This window comes from Typopeltis vanoorti, chromosome 21, assembly GCF_054136105.1.
Source record: "Typopeltis vanoorti isolate ZY-2024b chromosome 21, IOZ_Tvanoo_1.0, whole genome shotgun sequence".
Taxonomy (NCBI): Eukaryota; Metazoa; Arthropoda; class Arachnida; order Uropygi; family Thelyphonidae; genus Typopeltis; species Typopeltis vanoorti.
Genome location: NC_143569.1, coordinates 17,185,192 through 17,204,722, shown reverse-complemented (window position 1 = coordinate 17,204,722; position 19,531 = coordinate 17,185,192). Strand labels below are relative to the sequence as shown.

At 37.7% G+C, this 19,531-nt stretch overlaps 1 protein-coding gene across 1 annotated transcript in view; it reads left to right on the top strand.

Moving 5' to 3' along the window:
* Nucleotides 1-19,531, top strand: part of SdhA (succinate dehydrogenase, subunit A (flavoprotein)) — a 311,617-nt gene that overhangs the window by 154,003 nt on the left and 138,083 nt on the right. Inside the window, exon 8 of the mRNA XM_090411417.1 lies at nt 12,513-12,670. Coding sequence (XP_090267543.1) covers nt 12,513-12,670 — 158 coding nt within the window. The remainder of the gene's footprint in view (nt 1-12,512; nt 12,671-19,531) is intronic.

Genomic DNA, 19,531 nt, shown 5'->3' with positions numbered 1-19,531 from the left:
TAAAAAGAAAGGAGGAATCTGTTTACTTTTTTTTTTTTTAACAACTGAAGGTTGTATTCTTTGGGGAAGGCAGAGTGGCCAGGCTGTTCCACAAAACTGAAGTAGTTGGAATGAAAGAGGAGGCAGTGAAGGTGATTTGGTGAGTTTCAAGATGAACTGTAAATGGATGTTGTTAGCAGTGGCTCTTGTTCTAATCATTTTGGAAGAAAGTGGAGTAATAATAGTGGCCAATTCAGAAGACATTGTCCACAATAGAAGAGGCACAAAGCAGAAATTGAACATGTGAGAGAGGAATCATTAAGATGGTGCCTGTGAATAAGTTACTTTAAACTTGTGCTCCAACATTTTATTGTTGTTATAAGTGTTTTTCGCTCATATTAACCAATAAATGAGTACTAAGGAGACGATTACTCATGCACAACCTGTAAGTACTTGTAATGCATAAAGTCAGTTATCTTTTCAATTAAATATCAGCCATGTGCAAGTGCCTACTATGCCTACTTTGCAAAGCAAAGATGGCAACAAAGGCCAGTGATGGAAGAGCACCTTGCGTCCTACCAGCAGAGTGCTGTTGATCACCAACAAACTCAATGATAATATAAAGTGCCACAGCCGTAAAATTTATCTTACTGATAAGAAAAAAAGGGTGTATTGTGTTATTTCTGTTGCCACTGGCTACATGCTAAGTCACTTGCAAAAATAGAGGAATCAGTGCACAACAAACTATTTATTGACCTCAACCTGCTTCTGTTTGCTATGCCATCCTACTGCAAAGCAGCTTCTGAACTTAGGTAAATGAGTCAAAAACCTCAAACAGCACTTCAACACTATGAAAGAAACTTTCTCCTCTAAAATATAAACTAGAAGCTAAGCTTGAACTACTTGATGATCGGCACCATAATGCAGGTGCACTCTTGCTCACCATTGAACTCTGTGACCTAATTGCATCAATGGTACACGACTTGATTGAGGCCAAAAACAAGAAATTCAATGCTGTTATTCTGAACTTTCTGACAGAAAATGGCACATCACTAATTTATGAGATCAGCAAATTATTATTATTATTATTACATGACACTTCCAGGGAGTCCAAGGACTCATCGTGGGACGGCACACTACCCTACTTCACTAAATACATCTCATCCTCTCCACCACTACTTAATTCTCCAGCTACGACACTACTACCATCAACGCCATCTCTTGCCCATAATCACTAACAACATTATTTTTTTTCTGTAAATTGCTTGAATTAGCAGGAGAATTCAAATTCAAAATTTGATTCTAGAAATATCATCAGGTGCCATCGTTTTGGACCCACAAATAAAAGAAAGGACAGAACAGACTTTCCATTCCTCATGAAAGTGACTTGCAACACACTGACAAGCACATCTAAACTAATACCAGTGATTAATATCAAGTTCAGGGATACTTGCCTCCAGTTGTGCATACGTGCTTGACCTGACTTAACTTTTCCCCAGAGAGAACAAGGACATTAACTTTGAAAACAACTTGAAGAAAAATGCCCAAATAGAGACAACAGTTGAGTTATTGACTACAAACAAGGGAAATTAGTGCAGAAATCAAGTGAATCCACTAGTAGCCACCATGGAAAACAATATGCAGGCACTGCATAGGAAATATACAAAACTCTTGCAGTCAAATATATGTCCCACAGAGCCCCCTTGCATAATCCACTTCACTAACAATTCCAACCTTAATAGTGTCCACTACCATCTCCAGTCTACCAAACCCTACCTACTTTTTTTTGGCAGAAACTCAAATTTCACCTACCCTCCCTCCCAGCACCATTCATCTCAACTTTCCAAACAATGCAATTCCTTTTGATTCAAGGGTGGTGTCTATGCATATCTGCTTAGACATATCTTGCCAAAGAGAGAGCATCCAACCTAGAATTGCCCAACTTTGACCTTCTTTGGTTGAAAATCTCTTTCTCATTCAGTGAAATTCCTTTTCTGTTTCTACTCCCCCTAATGCCACCAACCACTCTGAGCTGTTTAATTTACTCTCCTTAGAATTTGATTTTCTCCAGTTCAACTTCCCTAACAGTGAAATCATTCTCCTAAGAGATTTTAATGTCCACATCACCAACTGGCTTTACTCCACCAGTTGTACAGATCTAGCAGGCAGAGATGCTGAAACATTTGTATCACGAATGACCTTACACAAAATGTTCACATACCAACCAGAATACCAGATAATCCAAACCACTCCTCAAACACCCCAGATCTCTTTCTTACCAATGACACTTCCAAATGCACAATCAATGTAGTGGGCCCCCTAAGCAATTTCAACCACGCTATAGTGTTCATCTTCTCCCCTATGCAACAACACTTACACAACCACTCCCATACAAAAGTAGTTTGCCATTATAGCAGTGCCAAGTGGGACAGCCTCCATGATTTCTATGCCTCATTCTCATGGTTGGACTATTGTTCTGGCCTTACAACCCACACATGCACTGAACTTATCACCGAAGTAATCCTTACTGGCATGGAAACATACCTTCTCCACTCTACTCTGAACTTCTGTCTCCTGACTAAACCAAAAGATATGCCAAGACTGCACAAATAAAAAATCAAGCATACCACAACTGGCTTACATCAAGAATTCCATTCTCCTTTAGTGCTTATACTCAAATCCGAAATATCTGCAAGAATACCACTATCAAGGCTTCCAAAACAGTTTGAAAGAGCAAGAAGCAGAAAGAGCCATCAGAAATCCAGATTGCTCTATTGCATCATCACCCACAATTTCTTAGCTCACACTTTGCCTCCAGTGTATGCATAACTGACCACGGTAAATTCCCCCCCCCCAACCAACCATTAAAGATGTCAAATATACAATGCCCCTATATTCTTTTGCCAGAAAGAGACCAGAAAAATATTGTCCAAATTAGACACAAGAAAGTCTCCTGGCCTTGATGGCATTCTTCCAATTGTTCCTACAGGTTTGTGCACCAGAACTGACTCTCCTATCCTATGTTGCCTGTATATACACACACACACTCTCTCTCTCTCTCTCTCTCTCTCTCTCTCTCTCACTCCACTGATATCTATCCCACAGCTTTGTTCAACCCATTTCCAAGAAGGGTGACAAACCACTGCCATCAAACCATCACCCTATCTCAGTCACCTCAGTCCTATCTAAAGTAATGGAGAGAATCAAAATCCCAACTCCTATATTACCTTGAAGGCATCCAGCTAATAAATGATCACCAGTATGGATTCTACCTCTACCAATCAACAGGAGATATACTCGCATATATCACCCATCTCTGGACAAATGCCATGGACAAGTTTGGTGAATCTCAAGTGGTCGCACTTGATATCTCCAAAGCTTTTGACCAGGTCTAGCAACAGGCTTACTAAGCAAATTCCCATTATTTGGTCAAATGATGAGAGTTTGTTTAGTAACAGTTGTATTGCCAGTTTTCTTTTTGGATGTACACTATGTGAGATGGTAGATGGTTCCTTATCCTCTCACCATTCAACTAATTTCTGGGTTCCACAAGATTCTGTTCTCTGACCAACCTTCTTCCTTCTATATATCAATGACTTACTTCAGTTGACCTCCAACCCAGTACCCTGTTTATAGATGACAATACATTGCACTTCTCCTTTTCATGTGATAAACCTTACTCTACACAAATCCTAAACCTACTGAACAACCACCACTGCCCTCAATTTCGATTTCCAAGCTATCCTCCGATGGGGTTCAGATAACTCTTCAGTTTTAATGCTAGTAAAACCCAGTTCTGTCTTATTTCTCATTTTTTCCCAGTATTATCTTCGACAACACTCAAATTTCCAGACAAGATGAGATTTCTCTTCTTGGAATCACTCTGACCTCAAGCCTCTCCTGACAAATACATTACAACCATTGCATCCTTAGCTCCTAAAAAACTAGTATTTCTCTTTGATCAAGGTGTCCTCACCTCCGAACGGCTGTTAAACTTATACAAATCACATATCTGTTCTGTTGTGAATACTGCACCGATTTGGAGTGGGACCCCTAAGAGCTCCCTAAAAATGCTTGGCTCTGAATACAGAGGATAACAATTAGATTGATCAATAACCCATCTCTTACCAATTCACTCCTCCCACTTTCACACAGGCATTTAGTTTCTGCAATATATGTATTCTATAAATCTTTCCATGGCAAATGTTCATCTGAAATAGCATCAATAATTCCCCCACTAAGTAGTAAGTCCATTGGAACATGTGCATCTGCCATCCAACATCCCTTCACAGTACACCTTGAAACCCATAGCACAAGTTTCTTTTCCTCCTCCTCCTCCTTCATCCCTGCTACTGCTGTACTGTGGAACAGTCCTCTCCCTTATGTGTTTCTCAAGGAGTACAACATACAGTCTTTTAAATCAAATGTAAACAAGTTTTTCCTTTCCCAACCCCCACTACCCATATGTGGCAGTAACATACTATAGGTTGATTAACCAACTTCTTGTGTATGGGTCTCAACGTAAAAAAAATTACCGAATTGCCCTCTTCTGGATAGAATCGAGCAATCTTCAAGAGGATTTTGGTGCACCACTCCGAATATGGGAGCAGTATTCCATGATTGTTGTGAAGTAGATAATATCTTGTTTGTAAAAGTACACCAGGTATTTTAGCAGCTGAAGAAGCTATAGTTGAAATGTGTTTGTGCCAGGAAAAGTTGGAGGTATAGGTCAGTCCAAGAAGGGGAAACTGATCATGGTTAGATATCTGGATATTATTGAAGGTAACGGAGAAGGATACGAGCTGCTTTTTGTGAGAGATCAGACAGGACTGAGTTTTGCTAGCATTGAAGTCGACAAGGTTGTCGACTTGACCCATTGGGGGAAATCTGAGGAAAGGAAACTATCCACCACAACATGTAGTAGGTGGGTGACCAGTGAGAGAGTTCGTAATCCAGTTGTAGAGTGTGGAAAGCAGACAGTGGCCTGCTTAGCAAACTGCTGATAGGCCCCTGTGCTAAATCCAATCAAATGCCTTCGAAAGGTTGTGGGCAACCACATGAGTTTCTCCATTTTTCCATGGCTTCAGCCCAGTTGTAGCTGGTAAAAGCTGGATCAGCTACAGGTCAAGAGCAGTGGAATTCATGTTGCTGGTCTTGATTAGTTTGTAGGTCTAGGTGATTCAAGATATAGTTTTTGATAACCTTCATAATTTTAGAGAGAACAGAAATGATAGCAATTGGACAGTGGTTTGTTAGTTGACTTTTTATCACCTTACTTTGGGATGGGCTGTGGGGTCTGTTTCTGTGCTGTAGGGTAGATGCAATCTGAATAGAACAGATTGAAGAGGCAATATAGGATAGGTGCTGGTTCTGGGGCGAAAGTTTTTAACATGATAGGTGAGATACCATCCCGTTCAGATTCCTTATTTGTGTTTAGGTTATTAAGGATTCTTTGGATTTCTTTATGGATGACATGGAGAGAGCAGTTCTCGGAGTGGAGGAAACTTTGTCTAGGTCATCAATGCAAGAATTAGAAGAGAGTGAAGAGCGATGCCACTAAGTCGGGCATGTGTTTAGGTGAGGTAATTACAGTACCATCCAGATGTGAGAGTGCAGGAAACCTAGGTGGACAAATTTTGTACCCAATAGTCATTGCAAAGTACCAGAAAGTGTAACTGCTATTTGGACAGGAGGCAAGTTTGCATCATTCGGCCCTTTTAAGGTTCTGAATTGGATTTGGTGATGATTTTTTTTTACAGCTGTTGTGAGCTGCAGTATAGGTAGTGACCAGAAAGAAAAGATTGCCAGAGGGATTTCCTTCACTGTTTACCAGAAATTGACACATACGGGACAATATATACATATAAACTCCTACCACCACCCAACACAAAAACTAGATGTCATCAACATGCTAAAAAACAGTGCAGACGATCTGTTCCAACGAACAGGCACTAAAAGACGAATTTAAAATTATCTTGAATACTTTCAAAAAAACGGATACAGCCAAAACACTATTAACAAAATTCTCTACAAAACCTCAATAAAAAAACAAAGACAAACCAGACTACAGTGAAACTATAACCATTCCCTACATTAAAGGAACATCAGACAAAATAAACAGAGTACTACGAAAATACAACCTCAAAGCCACCTTTAAACCTCCTGCAAAATTAAAAAGCTTACTCAAATCATCCAAAGACCCACTCCCTCCACTGGCCCTACCCTGGAGTATACCGTATTTATTGCACCTGTAACATACCATATATAGGAGAAACAGGATGCACAATTCCTATCAGACAAAAAGAACATAAACAACACATTAAATATAAGTTAATATAAATTAAATAAAGAAATATGATCTGCAGCAGAGTCATATTTCTTTATTTTGTGATCCATTATATATGGGAGGAAGAGATAAAAAGGAAATGGAGCATGCACTGAGAGGCGACAGTAGCAAACATACTGCCCACACAGGGGAACCCAGTATCCTGTCCATACATGACCTCGATAGTTCCCCTTGCAGTCACTGTATTTGGACTCCCTCCAGTCACGAACTGGCAAAACAGGACTTGACTATAGCTGATCAGGAAGCCTCTTGATTCATTACTAATTGGTTATTAGTAATGTGATATTCATTTTTCTGCATATGCAACCATGTACTACATCATGGACATCACAATGGAAAATCCAAGTAGGCCGACTAGCTCATCTCTTCCCTAACAGAATTCATTTTCTTGACAGTCAGCTATCTCTCAACCACGTGGTGAGTCATGTGAGAGTAGATTACACAAACTGCTACAACTGCAATTCCCAGCATATCTAGTTGGCTCCCACATCTCCCTTAACTGTGGTGGAATGCTGATTTCTAGCTCTCCATCCTAGAACATAATGGATGCATATTTGCTGACCCAGCAGCAATTGCTGCCACTCCTTCTTCAAGCAGTAGTGAAGAATACAACAGGTCATTTGCGAAAGAAGAAATTGAAATCCGTTTTCCTTAAATGCCGCCCTACTGCTGTTGGACCAGATAACATGTTATCTGGTGAAATGAAATTAAATGATCAAACATCTTTCACTTAACTGCCAAGTTTCAATTTACTGTACCTGTTCACCAGAATTTTCTGTGAGAATGTCTCCAGATACTTGGTAAAAGATGATTTATCATAGCCTTTTCAAAGCCAGGAAAGGATCTAAAATCCCTAGTAAATTGTCAGCCAATTGCTCTCATCAGCTACTTGTGCAAGATTCTGGAAAAATGGTTCACTCATCTTTTATTGTTCCCAAAGAGAAACAACCATTTTCCAGAACACAGTCTGGTTCCCCAAATATTATTGTCCAACTGGAGGTATCCATTTAAGATGTCTTCCTAATCTGTTTTGTTTGATATGGAAAAGGCATACAACAATAATAAATTTAGTTTAATCCTTTATCCAAGTGTGAGCAAACAAAGTTTGCACCTGAAAATATCTTCAGGACTGGGGTAAGGTAGTACACCTTTAATGCATAACATTATACATATCTGCAAGGAGATGTGTTTTGCATTATAGGAGATGCTGAGATAGGAGTGATGTTAGCTTGGTCCACCTTTGCTATGAGTTGCTCGGTGTTGTACTACTTTACCCCAGTCCTGAAGATATTTTCAAGTGCAAACTTTGTTTGCTCACACTTGAATAAAGGATTAAACTAAATTTATTATAGTCTAACCAAGTGAAAAATAAACTTTCAGCATACAACAATGTTTGGAGATTTGAAATTTTGAAAGACCTACACAACTTTAGTGTCTCAGAGGAAATCTCGCTTTTTTCATTAAGACCTTTCTATCCAACTGAATCTTCCAAGTTTGAGTGGGAACCATTTCCTCTTGACTGTATACTTAAGAAGAGGTGTTCCACAAGATTCAGTTTTAAGTGTCGCACTTTTTACAATCAAGGTTATCTCAATAACTGAACAACTTCCTCCAGCTGCAAGTAATGTACTCCATGTGGATGACTTTACCATCTTCTGTCATTCATGTAATATGAGAGTTATAGAAAGACAACTGCAGCAGACAATTAACCATATCTCAAAATGAAAGATAATTAATGGTTTCTAGAAAGTTGAGGGAAAATGGTTTCAGGTTTGAGATTTACAAAGCAATTTGAAAGAAGATTTTCAAAGAAGAGTTGCATTCAAGTAGCTTTATTTTTATCCTCCTATATGTTTCGCCAATCTTTTTCTATTGGCATCCTCAGGGAATACAAATCAGTAAGCACAAAATGAAGGTTACAGACTAGGTTATAACTGATGGTTCTAAATCATACAAAAATTGGTATTGTGCATGACAATGTGCGTGTCTCGTTAACGTGATTTATTCGTGATGACTCATGACGTAATTGTTATGAAAGTTCATTTCTTTGATATTTAATGATCTGATAAAAATTACGTAGGTCAGACATCTAGAAGCTTCGAAACGAGAAAGAAAGAACACATAGGATATGTCAGAAATAACAGACAAGACATTTCAGGCCACTTTGCCTCTACTAACCATCACATTGAGTGGGATAAGAGCCTTATGCCATACATAGAAGATAACTACCATTCAAGAACCTTTAAAGAAGCAGCTACAGTTGTCCATAAAACTGAAAACCTAAACAAGAATCAAGGTCTAATTTTACCAGAAATTTGGAAAACTTTTATCAGATCATTAAATATCAAAGAAATGAACTTTCATAACAATTACGTCATGAGTCATCACGAATAAATCACGTTAACGAGACACGCACAATACCAATTTTTGTATGATTTAGAACCATCGGTTATAACCTAGTCTGTAACCTTCATTTTGTGCTTACTGATTTGTATTCCCTGAGGATGCCAATAGAAACAGATTGGCGAAACATGTAGGAGGATAAAAATAAAGCTACTTGATAAAGATTTTATAAAAAAGTGTAATAGAAGAGTTGCATTGTTGCTGCAGATGTAGTCTTCATTCCAACTAAGAACTCAGACCAAGACAAAACTTTAATCCCAGTTGTACCGGGTGGCAAGTTCTTGGGATTCAAATTTGACAAACTGTTTCCTTTCTCACATATACCTGTTGCTAGATAAGTGCTTGAAAGCATAACATACTGTGAGATGTTTTTTGCTTCAATTGTATTGGGCACTGATTAGATTCTAGATCCCAAGTCCATGCCTCTGCCAGAGATAGTAGCCTTCAATGTTGATCCTATCCACCATCAAGCCATAAGAATTGCAGCTGGAGCATTTCAAACTGCGCCAATCAAACTTCATCTAGTCTGTATGTCGAGGCAAATGAATCATCTTTGTCACTTCGATGTCAACAGCTGTATGTGTTATATGCTATGAAAGTAAAATCCCTGCCAGACCATTCCACGTGGCCAACTGGTTTTTGCTCACAGTTGGAGGACATGTACAACACACAGATTGCTGTAGGACTCTTTGATTTATAAATAAAAGTTCTTTCAGCTCTAGATGTTGGGCAGACAACATAACACGAATGTTGCTAAATATACTATCACCGTGGGATTCTTTCCCTTCTGGTTTAAAATCAGAGAATCTAGTGGGATTTTCTGACAGTCTTCCCTTATACAACATACAACTTCATTGCTGAACTGTATGTGATAGAGCTTTTTTTTAAACTACTTATGACTACAATGCTACCAAAGGTGCATTTTATACACAGGTTTGTAAAGTTCTCTTAATGCAATAAGATGCCTAGAGCTAAAGAAATATCCAGAGTTCTCTAGAATGTAACATATCCTCTGTTATAAAAGCTACACTAGGATGTATACTTCCACCATCTAACTGCCCCATATACTGGTTGGCAATAGATCATCAAACAGACTTTTATATCCAAGTGACAGTTGTCATGGAATAGAGAGCCCAGTAATAAGCTCCACCAAAACAAACATGAAATCAAATTGTGGCAGTATAGTTTATGCAGAGACAGTAAAGAGGAAGTTGGTCTTGCTTGGCTCTGCCTAGGTCATAGCCATCTTATACACTCCTTCCTATTGAGGGATGATGACATGCCTCTGTGTGATACTGGAATAACCGTCATTCATATTTTAATTGACTGCTCTCATTTCATCAATGAGTGCAGTTGCTATTTTAGTTACATTCATAATCCATCTGAGCCCTGTACACTCAGAGTATTATTATTCTTTAGGTATTATTTTTCTGTATAATGCCACATACTGCCTGTCTTCTAAAGAAATGAAAATTGAATGAAGTCAGAAAAGGACATAATAAATTTCTAAAATATATTATCATTTTATCAGATTAATCAAGGGTGATTGCCATTTTTAAATTTTTACAGAGTATTAATGTATGCTATTCTATATAAATTATGTACATATTAGTATTATTTGTTTAATTTATTGTATGTATGCTTTTAACACCCAGTTTTTTATCAATGATTTCATTAAATTTTTCTGTACTTTATACTCCTTTTTCATTTGTTTCTACACACCTTTATTTGTTTTTATATAATTTTTATACTTATTTATGACCCTTATTTCCTCGTGTACTGATACAGTATGACCATTGCTGTCCTTAGAGGTTGACAGAATCAAATTATGTTACAATCAATGGTTGATAAACTATGGGAATATAACAAGGATCTGTATTTAATTTTATAGAGCTAGAAAAGCATGTGACAAAGTGCCAAAAGAAAAGTTGTTTAGAATGTTACAATTATATGGAGTAATTGTAACATTGTACAAAGCAATAGTCTATGTTTAAGTTGTAAGTCAGCAGTTAGACTTGAAAGTAGTATACAGGAAAGCAGTTTTGTGTAAAAGAAGTATGCTCAATCTCCACTATATGGATCACATTATGAAAGAAAATGGTATTAAAACTGATAACAGAATGACATTATCAAACTTAACTCTTTGCTTTATACAGATATGTAATAATAGAAAATCCAGAGCAAGTCTTAAGGATTTTTTTTAACTAAGTTGAATTAACAGCTGTAACAAATTTGGTAAGTAAATTAGCAATAAGAAGATATACTGAAAATAGACAGGAACAAGGAAAACTTTAGCTGTATTCTCAATGGATAATCTATAGAAGTAAAATGTTTTAGCTATTAAGTCACAATTTTAGTGTAGATGGAATAATTAAATGTGGAAATACAGTAGAATAAACAAAGCTGGTAAGGTTGGAGAGTCAGTTGAATAAATGTACATGGAATAAGAGAGTTTTTAGCTAAAGCACTAAACTAGCAACAAGACAGTGTTCAAACCAGTTTTAAGAAATAAAACAATTTATCAAAGACTAGAGACCATATGAGAGTTTTAGTGCAGTGAACAGATGGCATCACTGGCAGAATCATATTAAAAATGGAGATATTAGGAAGAACTTGACAGGGTTAGTATTTCATCTACGGTGATATGCTCACTTAAACAGAATGGGGAGGAAGGTTAGCAAAACAAGTTTAATACCAAGTTGACTGTTTAAATATCCAGAAAAGGCAAAGATCTAGTTGGATTGATTCAGTGAAAAATGCCCTAGAAGATAGAAATATAAGATCTGATAATATTGGAGTGCTGATAAGTTTATATACTAATTTGGAGGCAAATTGTTGACAGGAGATTATCAATAATGTAAACTTAATCCTGTAGTACTCATTGTCTTGCATGTGTGTAGAGGGGTACATTTCAGGAAATTGGGGATGATGTATTCTAAGGATTTGTATTATAAAAAGTTGCTCAAGAAAGTTTTTTTTTTTTCCCTAGAACAAATGAAAAAAATTTTTTTTAAAAGAGTGAAATTACATTGACTTTTTCTAACAAGTTTAAGGACAGTTAGTATTGATTGAAAGTAGATCACAAGAAGTATCTCAGATACAGATTCCTTCTTTTATTTATTTTATTTTTTTGCTGAAAACCAAATACTCTCTCTCTCTCTCTCTCTGCCCCCCCCCACCTATCTTTAAGTATTCTTTTTCTGTATAATGGCATGTACTGTACTACCTGTCTTAAAGAAATGAAATTTGAGCGAAGTCAGAAAAGGACATAATACGTTTCTAAAATATATTAAGCACATCATACACATCTGTATGTTCACATCTATAATATATATAATACAACATGGCATTGCTCAGAGAAGCTCTGGGAGTGGGGGGGGGGGGGGTAAACTCAAATTACAGAAAAAAAAGACATCTAGATTATGGCCATTCTAAAAAATCTGCAATGCATCTAAACATGCAATTTTAATAAACAGCTCTAGAACTAAGCAGATGATCAGAGATCATTGCAGTCTTGAGTATTCATTGCTTGGAATCTGGTATTATGTAATTTACTCTTAAGGTTATTAGGCATTGGATACTTGAGATAAACTAGAATACCTCTTTGCTGGTTGATGCATATATATACTTTTTTGTTTTGCTTTTATTATGGTAAACAAACATTTCTCCCTCCCCCTCCAAAAAAAAAAAAAAATCTTTAGATATATTTGATTAATGATTGTTAGGAATTTATCTAACTGAATAATGAATTATTTCATTCCCCCCCCCCTCTCTCTCCCTCCAGTGGATATGGCCGTACATACTTTTCTTGTACATCTGCACATACATCAACTGGTGATGGTACTGCAATGGTGACACGTGCTGGTTTGCCAAATCAGGACCTTGAATTTGTTCAGTTTCACCCTACTGGTATTTATGGAGCTGGTTGCCTAATAACAGAAGGTTTGTAATTAAAGTATTCATTTTTTTTCTACATTATTTATTACAAATTCTCTGAAATACTTCTTTTATATATATATATATATATATAAAATCTTGCCTATCCTTGCTTTGATACCACCTAGTCTGTTTATTAATTTGTTTCTTGTTGCGAGTCCCACCCACTAAATGCCTCTCAGTGGAATAGATTACAAGCAGCTATCATAACATTTGCTAAAAACCACATCAATAAACAAGAAGAAGAAAGAAAGAAAAAAACATGGATAACTCAAGAGGTTATCAACCTTATTGATGAAAGAAGAACATGGAAAAGAGGAGCAAATGAAGAAGAAAGGTTAAGATATAAAACTTTGGATAAAAGAATCAAACAGTTATGTAAAAGATTGAAAGAAAACTGGATAAATAGGCAGTGCACTGAGATAGAAGAACTACAAAATAGGAACAAATCCAGAGAAGCATTCCTGAAAGTTAAAGAACTTAATGGAAAAGCAAAACATACACAGTCTAATAACGTCAAGGACAAAGATGGAAACATACTTGATAAGGAAAAGATAAATGGAAGATGGGTGGAGTACTTATCAGATCTCTATGAGGTTGAATACGTAATTAAGAATCTTCCTAATAATAAATCCCCTGGGTGTGATAATATTCTGGCTGAGCTGCTGAAAGCTTTGACTGGCAATAATAACTATTTAATGGAATCATTCAGGACATCTATAAAACAATACAATTACCTGAAGTTTTTACAACATCTATCTGCATACCAATTCCAAAGAAAAATAATGCACAAAATTGCGAGGATTACAGAACTGTGAGCCTAATATCCCATGCATCTAAAATTATTTTAACCATTGTTAGCAAACAAATTGAAAGAGCCTTAAGCGGTGAATTGAGTGAACAACAGAAAGGCTTCAGAAGAGGAATGGGAACAATTAATGCTATCCTGGAACTAAAAATACTAATTGAAAGAAATAGGAACATTTACATAATGCTTCATAGACTTTCGGAAGGCTTTTGACAGGTAAAACATAATAAAATGTTCAATCTTCTTCTTCTCTCTTCCATCATCTATGTGGATGATGATGAGGCCGAATAAACTCTTTCCACTTCTGTGTGTCCCGGGAGAGTCCGAACAATTCTGTCCAGTTTGGTGTCGCTTGTTGTGATTTGGTTTTCAGGTCCTCTTTTATTTTGTCTATCCATCTAATTCTGGGCCATCCTTTGGATCTTTTACCTTCCATCGTTGTATTCAGGGCTTTAGATGGTAGTGTTGGATTCTGAATGAAGAGAAATTTAAATTATTAATACTCTCTTTAGAATCCAACATAATCCACAATGGCAAAGGCTACATTTGTAAATATTATTTAATGTAAATTTATAAATTAATATTCATATAACTATCTATAAGTTGATTTAATTATTTAATCAAGAATATGTACTAATAAAGAAAAAAACTCTGTATTAAAATATTAAGCTATTTTATTTATTGCTATGTTAATATTATAGGAGTTGGTATTTAACATTTTACTGCGCATTAATTGAAATGTAAATATTCTTTATTTGTTCCTGTTTGTAGAGGTATAACGTTATGCAATGCCTCAATTTTATTATATTTTGTTTTGTTGTCATGGAAACGTATGTTAGATAGCTTGCATGAGTTTGGAACAGAGCGTGAGGGAGAATGTTGAAAGTTTACTGAAAAGGATTTTAGTTAAAGAGCGCACGAGAATAATTTCGGCGGGAAGAGGGGATATATTGGGTGATTTTTGTTGATTTATTGATGTTTTGGATTCAATGTAATGGACTTAAGTGTGTAATTTTGGTATATTATTGGAGCTTTATTAGCGTGGTTAGTGTACCAAAGTGTTTTATAACATAATATATATCGGGAAGTCGCCGCTAGATGAATTCGTAATGTGTAGTGTTCGTGCAAGCTCCAGATAAGATAAGTATCGTTTTCAGTTATCGATACAAATTACTTAATATTGTGTAGTTTTGTTTTGTTTGCCTTGCGTATTTTAGTGCGTCTGTTTTTGGTGTGTTATAACGTATAATTTGACAAAACACGTTGCAAATAAGTATGGCACCTGTGCGAAGGAAAATGGCGGCCAGTAATGAAGGTTCGCCATCCTTATCAAAGAATGGTAGTATAAAAGAAATGAGTCAGTGTACTAGCTGTGAAATGTACGCTTTGCGGAGTGCGGTCGGAGTGTGGTTAGATGATAATAAAGGATTGAATGTGTGTAGAAAATGTAGGGAGAATGAGGAATTGAAGTGTATTTCGGATCGTGAGTGTGATATTTTTGTCAACCTTCAGAATGAAGGAAATAGGGATATGACAAGAAACGGCAAGGTTGTACATGAAAATTGTGAGAGTGTGAATGTAGAAAGTGTGAATGATAGTATAAATGGTTTCTCAGAGAATAAAAAAGATGAGATAGATGCATTGAGTGAGATCGCGTTGTTGAATAGTGCGATAGAAAGAGCAAAACAGCAGCTAGAGTGCATGAACAAAAGTAGACTGAATGAACCAACCAATAATAAAAGGTATGACAGGAAAAATAGACGTATGAATGTGAACATGAACAAAATGAAGGATAGAGTGCTGTATGGAGACTCGTTAGTACGAGGTGTTTTAGTAGAGGATTTGACAAAATCGTACCAACCTGGTGTGACCATAAAGGACGTAACTGCGTCTATTAGAGAGCAAAAGGAAAGGGTGAAAGAAATGATTGTTGTGGCAGGTACGAATGATTTGAAAGGAGATAAAATGGAAATGATAGAAGACCTGAATGAATTGTTTGAGGTAGCAAAAGAAAAGAGTGAGAGAGTTAGAATGATTAGTCTTTTGCCACGGTATGACAGTGAAATGTTTAAAAGGAGGGCCATAATTGTGAATGACTTTATGCGTGGGTTATGTATGACGAGTGGTGTGGAATTTGTGGATGTGTGGAGTGAGTTTGATGGGCGAAAGGATCTATATAAGATGGATGGCTTGCATTTGAATGGTTACGGTGTAAGACGTCTTGAGAAAGTGTTGCTGAATGTAGTGGATGTGCAAATTCAGGGAAACTAGATTTGTTAAGGGGGGGAGTAGATATACAGTCCTTATGGAGGCAGTTGAATGTAAGAATGAATATAATATGCCAGAGCAAATAAAGACAACAAATCTGAGTGGGATAGTTAATATAAGGCATCAAGGTAGGGTTGGGGCTAATGGGGGTCTTAAATTCATGTACACTAATACTAGGAGTATTAGGAACAAGAAGGAAGAGTTTTTGGCCATGGTTGGCACTTCCAGACCACAGGTTATAGGTATTAGTGAAACATGGCTGACTGTAGATGATAAAACTAGTGGGATTGAATGTGATGGGTATAGTGTGTCAGGAATGACAGAGAGAATAAAATGGGGGGAGGAGTATTGTTGATGATAGCTGATGAGCTCCAGCCAAGGAGAATAGAAGTTGAATTGCAGGATAGAGAAAAGAGCACATTTGAGGCCATTTGGTGTGAGATTGTGGCTAGCAGAACTAAATATACAATTGGGTGCTGCTATAGACCAGGTGATGGAAAAGATGGTGGTGACAGTATGCACAAGCAAATAGAAGAAATGGGTGGAAGGAGGGTGATTATTATGGGAGATTTCAACTATGGTCGCATTGATTGGAGTGAGGAGAGAACACACGGAAGGAAGGAACTGGATTTTATGCGGTTATTAAGGGATAACTATCTGCGACAGCATGTAATGGAAAATACTAGGGGTCAGAGAGTGCTTGACATAGTAATTACATCTGAGGATTTGGCTGTAACAAATATGACCACATTGCCACCAATCGGTGAGAGTGATCATAGGGTCTTAACTTGGGAGGTGGCTAAAGGTGTAGAATTTTCAATTAAGACAGGGTACATGTGGAATTATCGGGCTGGAAAGTATGACAAGCTTAGGAGTTTGATTGGTTCAGTGCCATGGCATGTACAGGGTGTTCGGGATAAATTTGACATATTTATAATTAATTATATTTTTCCGTAAGTTACATGTATTAACACACACTTCTCTTCATTTAAAAGTTTGGACCCTTCTTCATTCATATACAAGATGTCAGAAAGGATGGATAGCTGGAACCCACCTGAATCATGGAAGAGAATAACTTGTATCATGATGATTCGTGCCCGCCATCAAAATAAGGATATTACGACTGCTGCCCAATGCTCCCTGAATACAGTAAAAACAATCAGGCATGAACTAGAGACTTGCAATGGTGACTACGAGGATGTAGCAAGAAGAAAGATCCCTAGCAGACGATCTGATTGCGTTCGTACAGCAGAATTCCTCGCAAATCTGCAGGAACAGGTGTTGAAGAACCCTGGCATTGGAATTCGGGCTTTGTTCGTGGAGTTGCTAACTGTAGTCAAGCCCTGGATAACAAGGGTAGCCAATGGTAGGCCGTATGTATGGCAGCAGGATTCGGCCCCTTGCCACACCTCTGGTAAAAGTCAAAAATGGTTGTCTGAAAATTTCTACGACTTCACCAGTCCAAATGTTTGGCCTCCAAACTCCCCAGACCTTAACCCCATGGATTATTTTGTATGGGGCGCAGTTGAAAAAGACACCAATCGCACTTCCAGAAATACAAAAGCCCAGTTAATGGATAAAATTAAAACAGTTTTTGCGGCCCTTCCCAGGGAGACTGTAACATCAGCTTGTTCGAGGTTCCGAAGCAGAATTGAAGCTGTGATCGATGCTAATGGTGGTTATTTTGAGTAAATCTTGTTGATAGTATTGTAATTAACTCTGCCTGTAATGTTTTTTTGTCAATTCATTAAATTTAATAGATACAAAGAAGATTTTCTTTTTCCTTACGAAACTATGAAATTTATCCCGAACACCCTGTACAACTGCAAGGACTAGAAGTTGATAGTGCATGGGAGGTAGTTAAGAAGTGCTTGCATGAAGCAATGGCTGACTGTATACCTAGAGTCCGAATAATAAATCAAGTAGGGGTTAAATGGATGAATAACACCATTAAGCTTGAGCTGCAAAAAAAGAAACAACTATGGAGGGAATTTAAGGAGAAGGGTGACCGGCAGGCACATGAACGGTATAAAGCGCAGGCCAGAAGGGTGACAAGTGTGGTAAGAAAAGCAAAAAAGGATTACGAAAGAACATTGGCCATGAAGGCTAAAGAGAATCCTAAACAGTTTTTTACGTTTTTTGTAGCAAGTAAAAGGAAAAATGTACATGGCAGATTGATTTTAAAGAATGCCGATGGTAGGGAGGTAACTGAATCAGTTGAGATAGTTGAGTTACTGAGTGAGCACTTTGCAAGAGTATATCATCCAGGTGGTGACATTGCAGAAACGAATAAACCAGTAGATTATATGGGAATTGTGGTTAATGAAGTGGAGGTGAGTAGTCTATTGCATAACCTCAATGTCAATACATCTGTGGGATTGGATGGTATACCAGCTCGTGTTGTACGAGAAGCAGCTAAAGAATTGTCAGTACCCTTGACCATTTTGTTTAATTTGAGTCTCAGCTCTGGGTTAGTCCCGAGCGGGTGGAAAGAGGGGAAAATAGTTCCACTGCATAAAGGTGGTTCCAAGACTGCTGTTGTAAATTACCGACCGATTAGCATATCAGGAATCATTGTCAAGGTCTTAGAGAAATTAGTCAAGAAAAGAATACAGGATTGGATAGATGAAAATGGGATATTGTATGGGGGACAACATGGTTTTGTGAAGGGTAGATCATGCCTCAGTAACTTGCTCACGTTTTATAACACAGTGACGGCTGAACTGGATAGGGGTAATGGGTTTACAGCGATACTACTAGACCTTGCCAAGGCCTTTGATAGGATACCACATGGAACCCTAATCAGTAAACTGGAGCAGATGGGTATAGATATAGGGTTGGTGAGATGGATAGGAGGGTGGTTGAAGGATAGATATCAAAGAGTGGTTTATTCAGGAGTGGAGTCTAAAAGACGTCTTGTGACTAGTGGAGTGCCACAGGGCTCTGTTCTTGGACCACTGCTTTTCAATTTGTTCATCAATGATATTGGAAAGGATCTGAGAGGAAGTGTTCACTTGTTTGCTGATGATGCAAAGTTGGGTAGAGCAATTGTGAGTGCACAGGATGTCAAAATTTTACAGGATGATTTGGATAGTTTGGAGGACTGGGCTAGGAAAAATGGATGTCAATTTAATGTGGCAAAGTGTAAGGTTATGCACTTTGGGGTGAAAAGAATAGCAGCAGTATATCTTATTGGTGGAACCATACTCCAGGAGATTGATGAGGCCAGGGATTTGGGAGTGTTGGTGGATAGGGAGTTGAAGTTTAGGGAGCACATTGCAAAAGTGACTAAAACAGCTCACCAAATCACTTGGCTTCTGAAAAATACTTTAACATGCAGAGACGAACAAGTTGTTGTTCCTCTGTATCTAGCCTTGATAAGACCCCATCTGGACTTCTGTGCCCAGTTATGGGCACCAGGGTTTCTTCGTGATGGGGAGGAAGTGGAGAGGGTCCAGAGACGAGCGACCAAGATGATAGCAGGTCTGTGGAATGAACCTTATGAGAATAGGTTGAAGATTTGTGGGTTGCAGAAATTGGACGATAGGCGAAGGAGGGGTGATATGATTGAGACATTCATATTACTGAAGGGTTTTTATAAGATTGATCCAGAAGATATTTTTGAAAATATGACTGGTGGTGGGAGGACTAGGGGCCATGCATGGAAGCTGGGCAAGAGCGTGGTTGACAAGGGTGTTAGAGCTAGGTTCTTTACTTGGAGAGTGGTGAATGAGTGGAATAAGCTTCCAGAGTGTGTTGTGGGTGCTACGACCGTGAATGAGTTCAAGGCA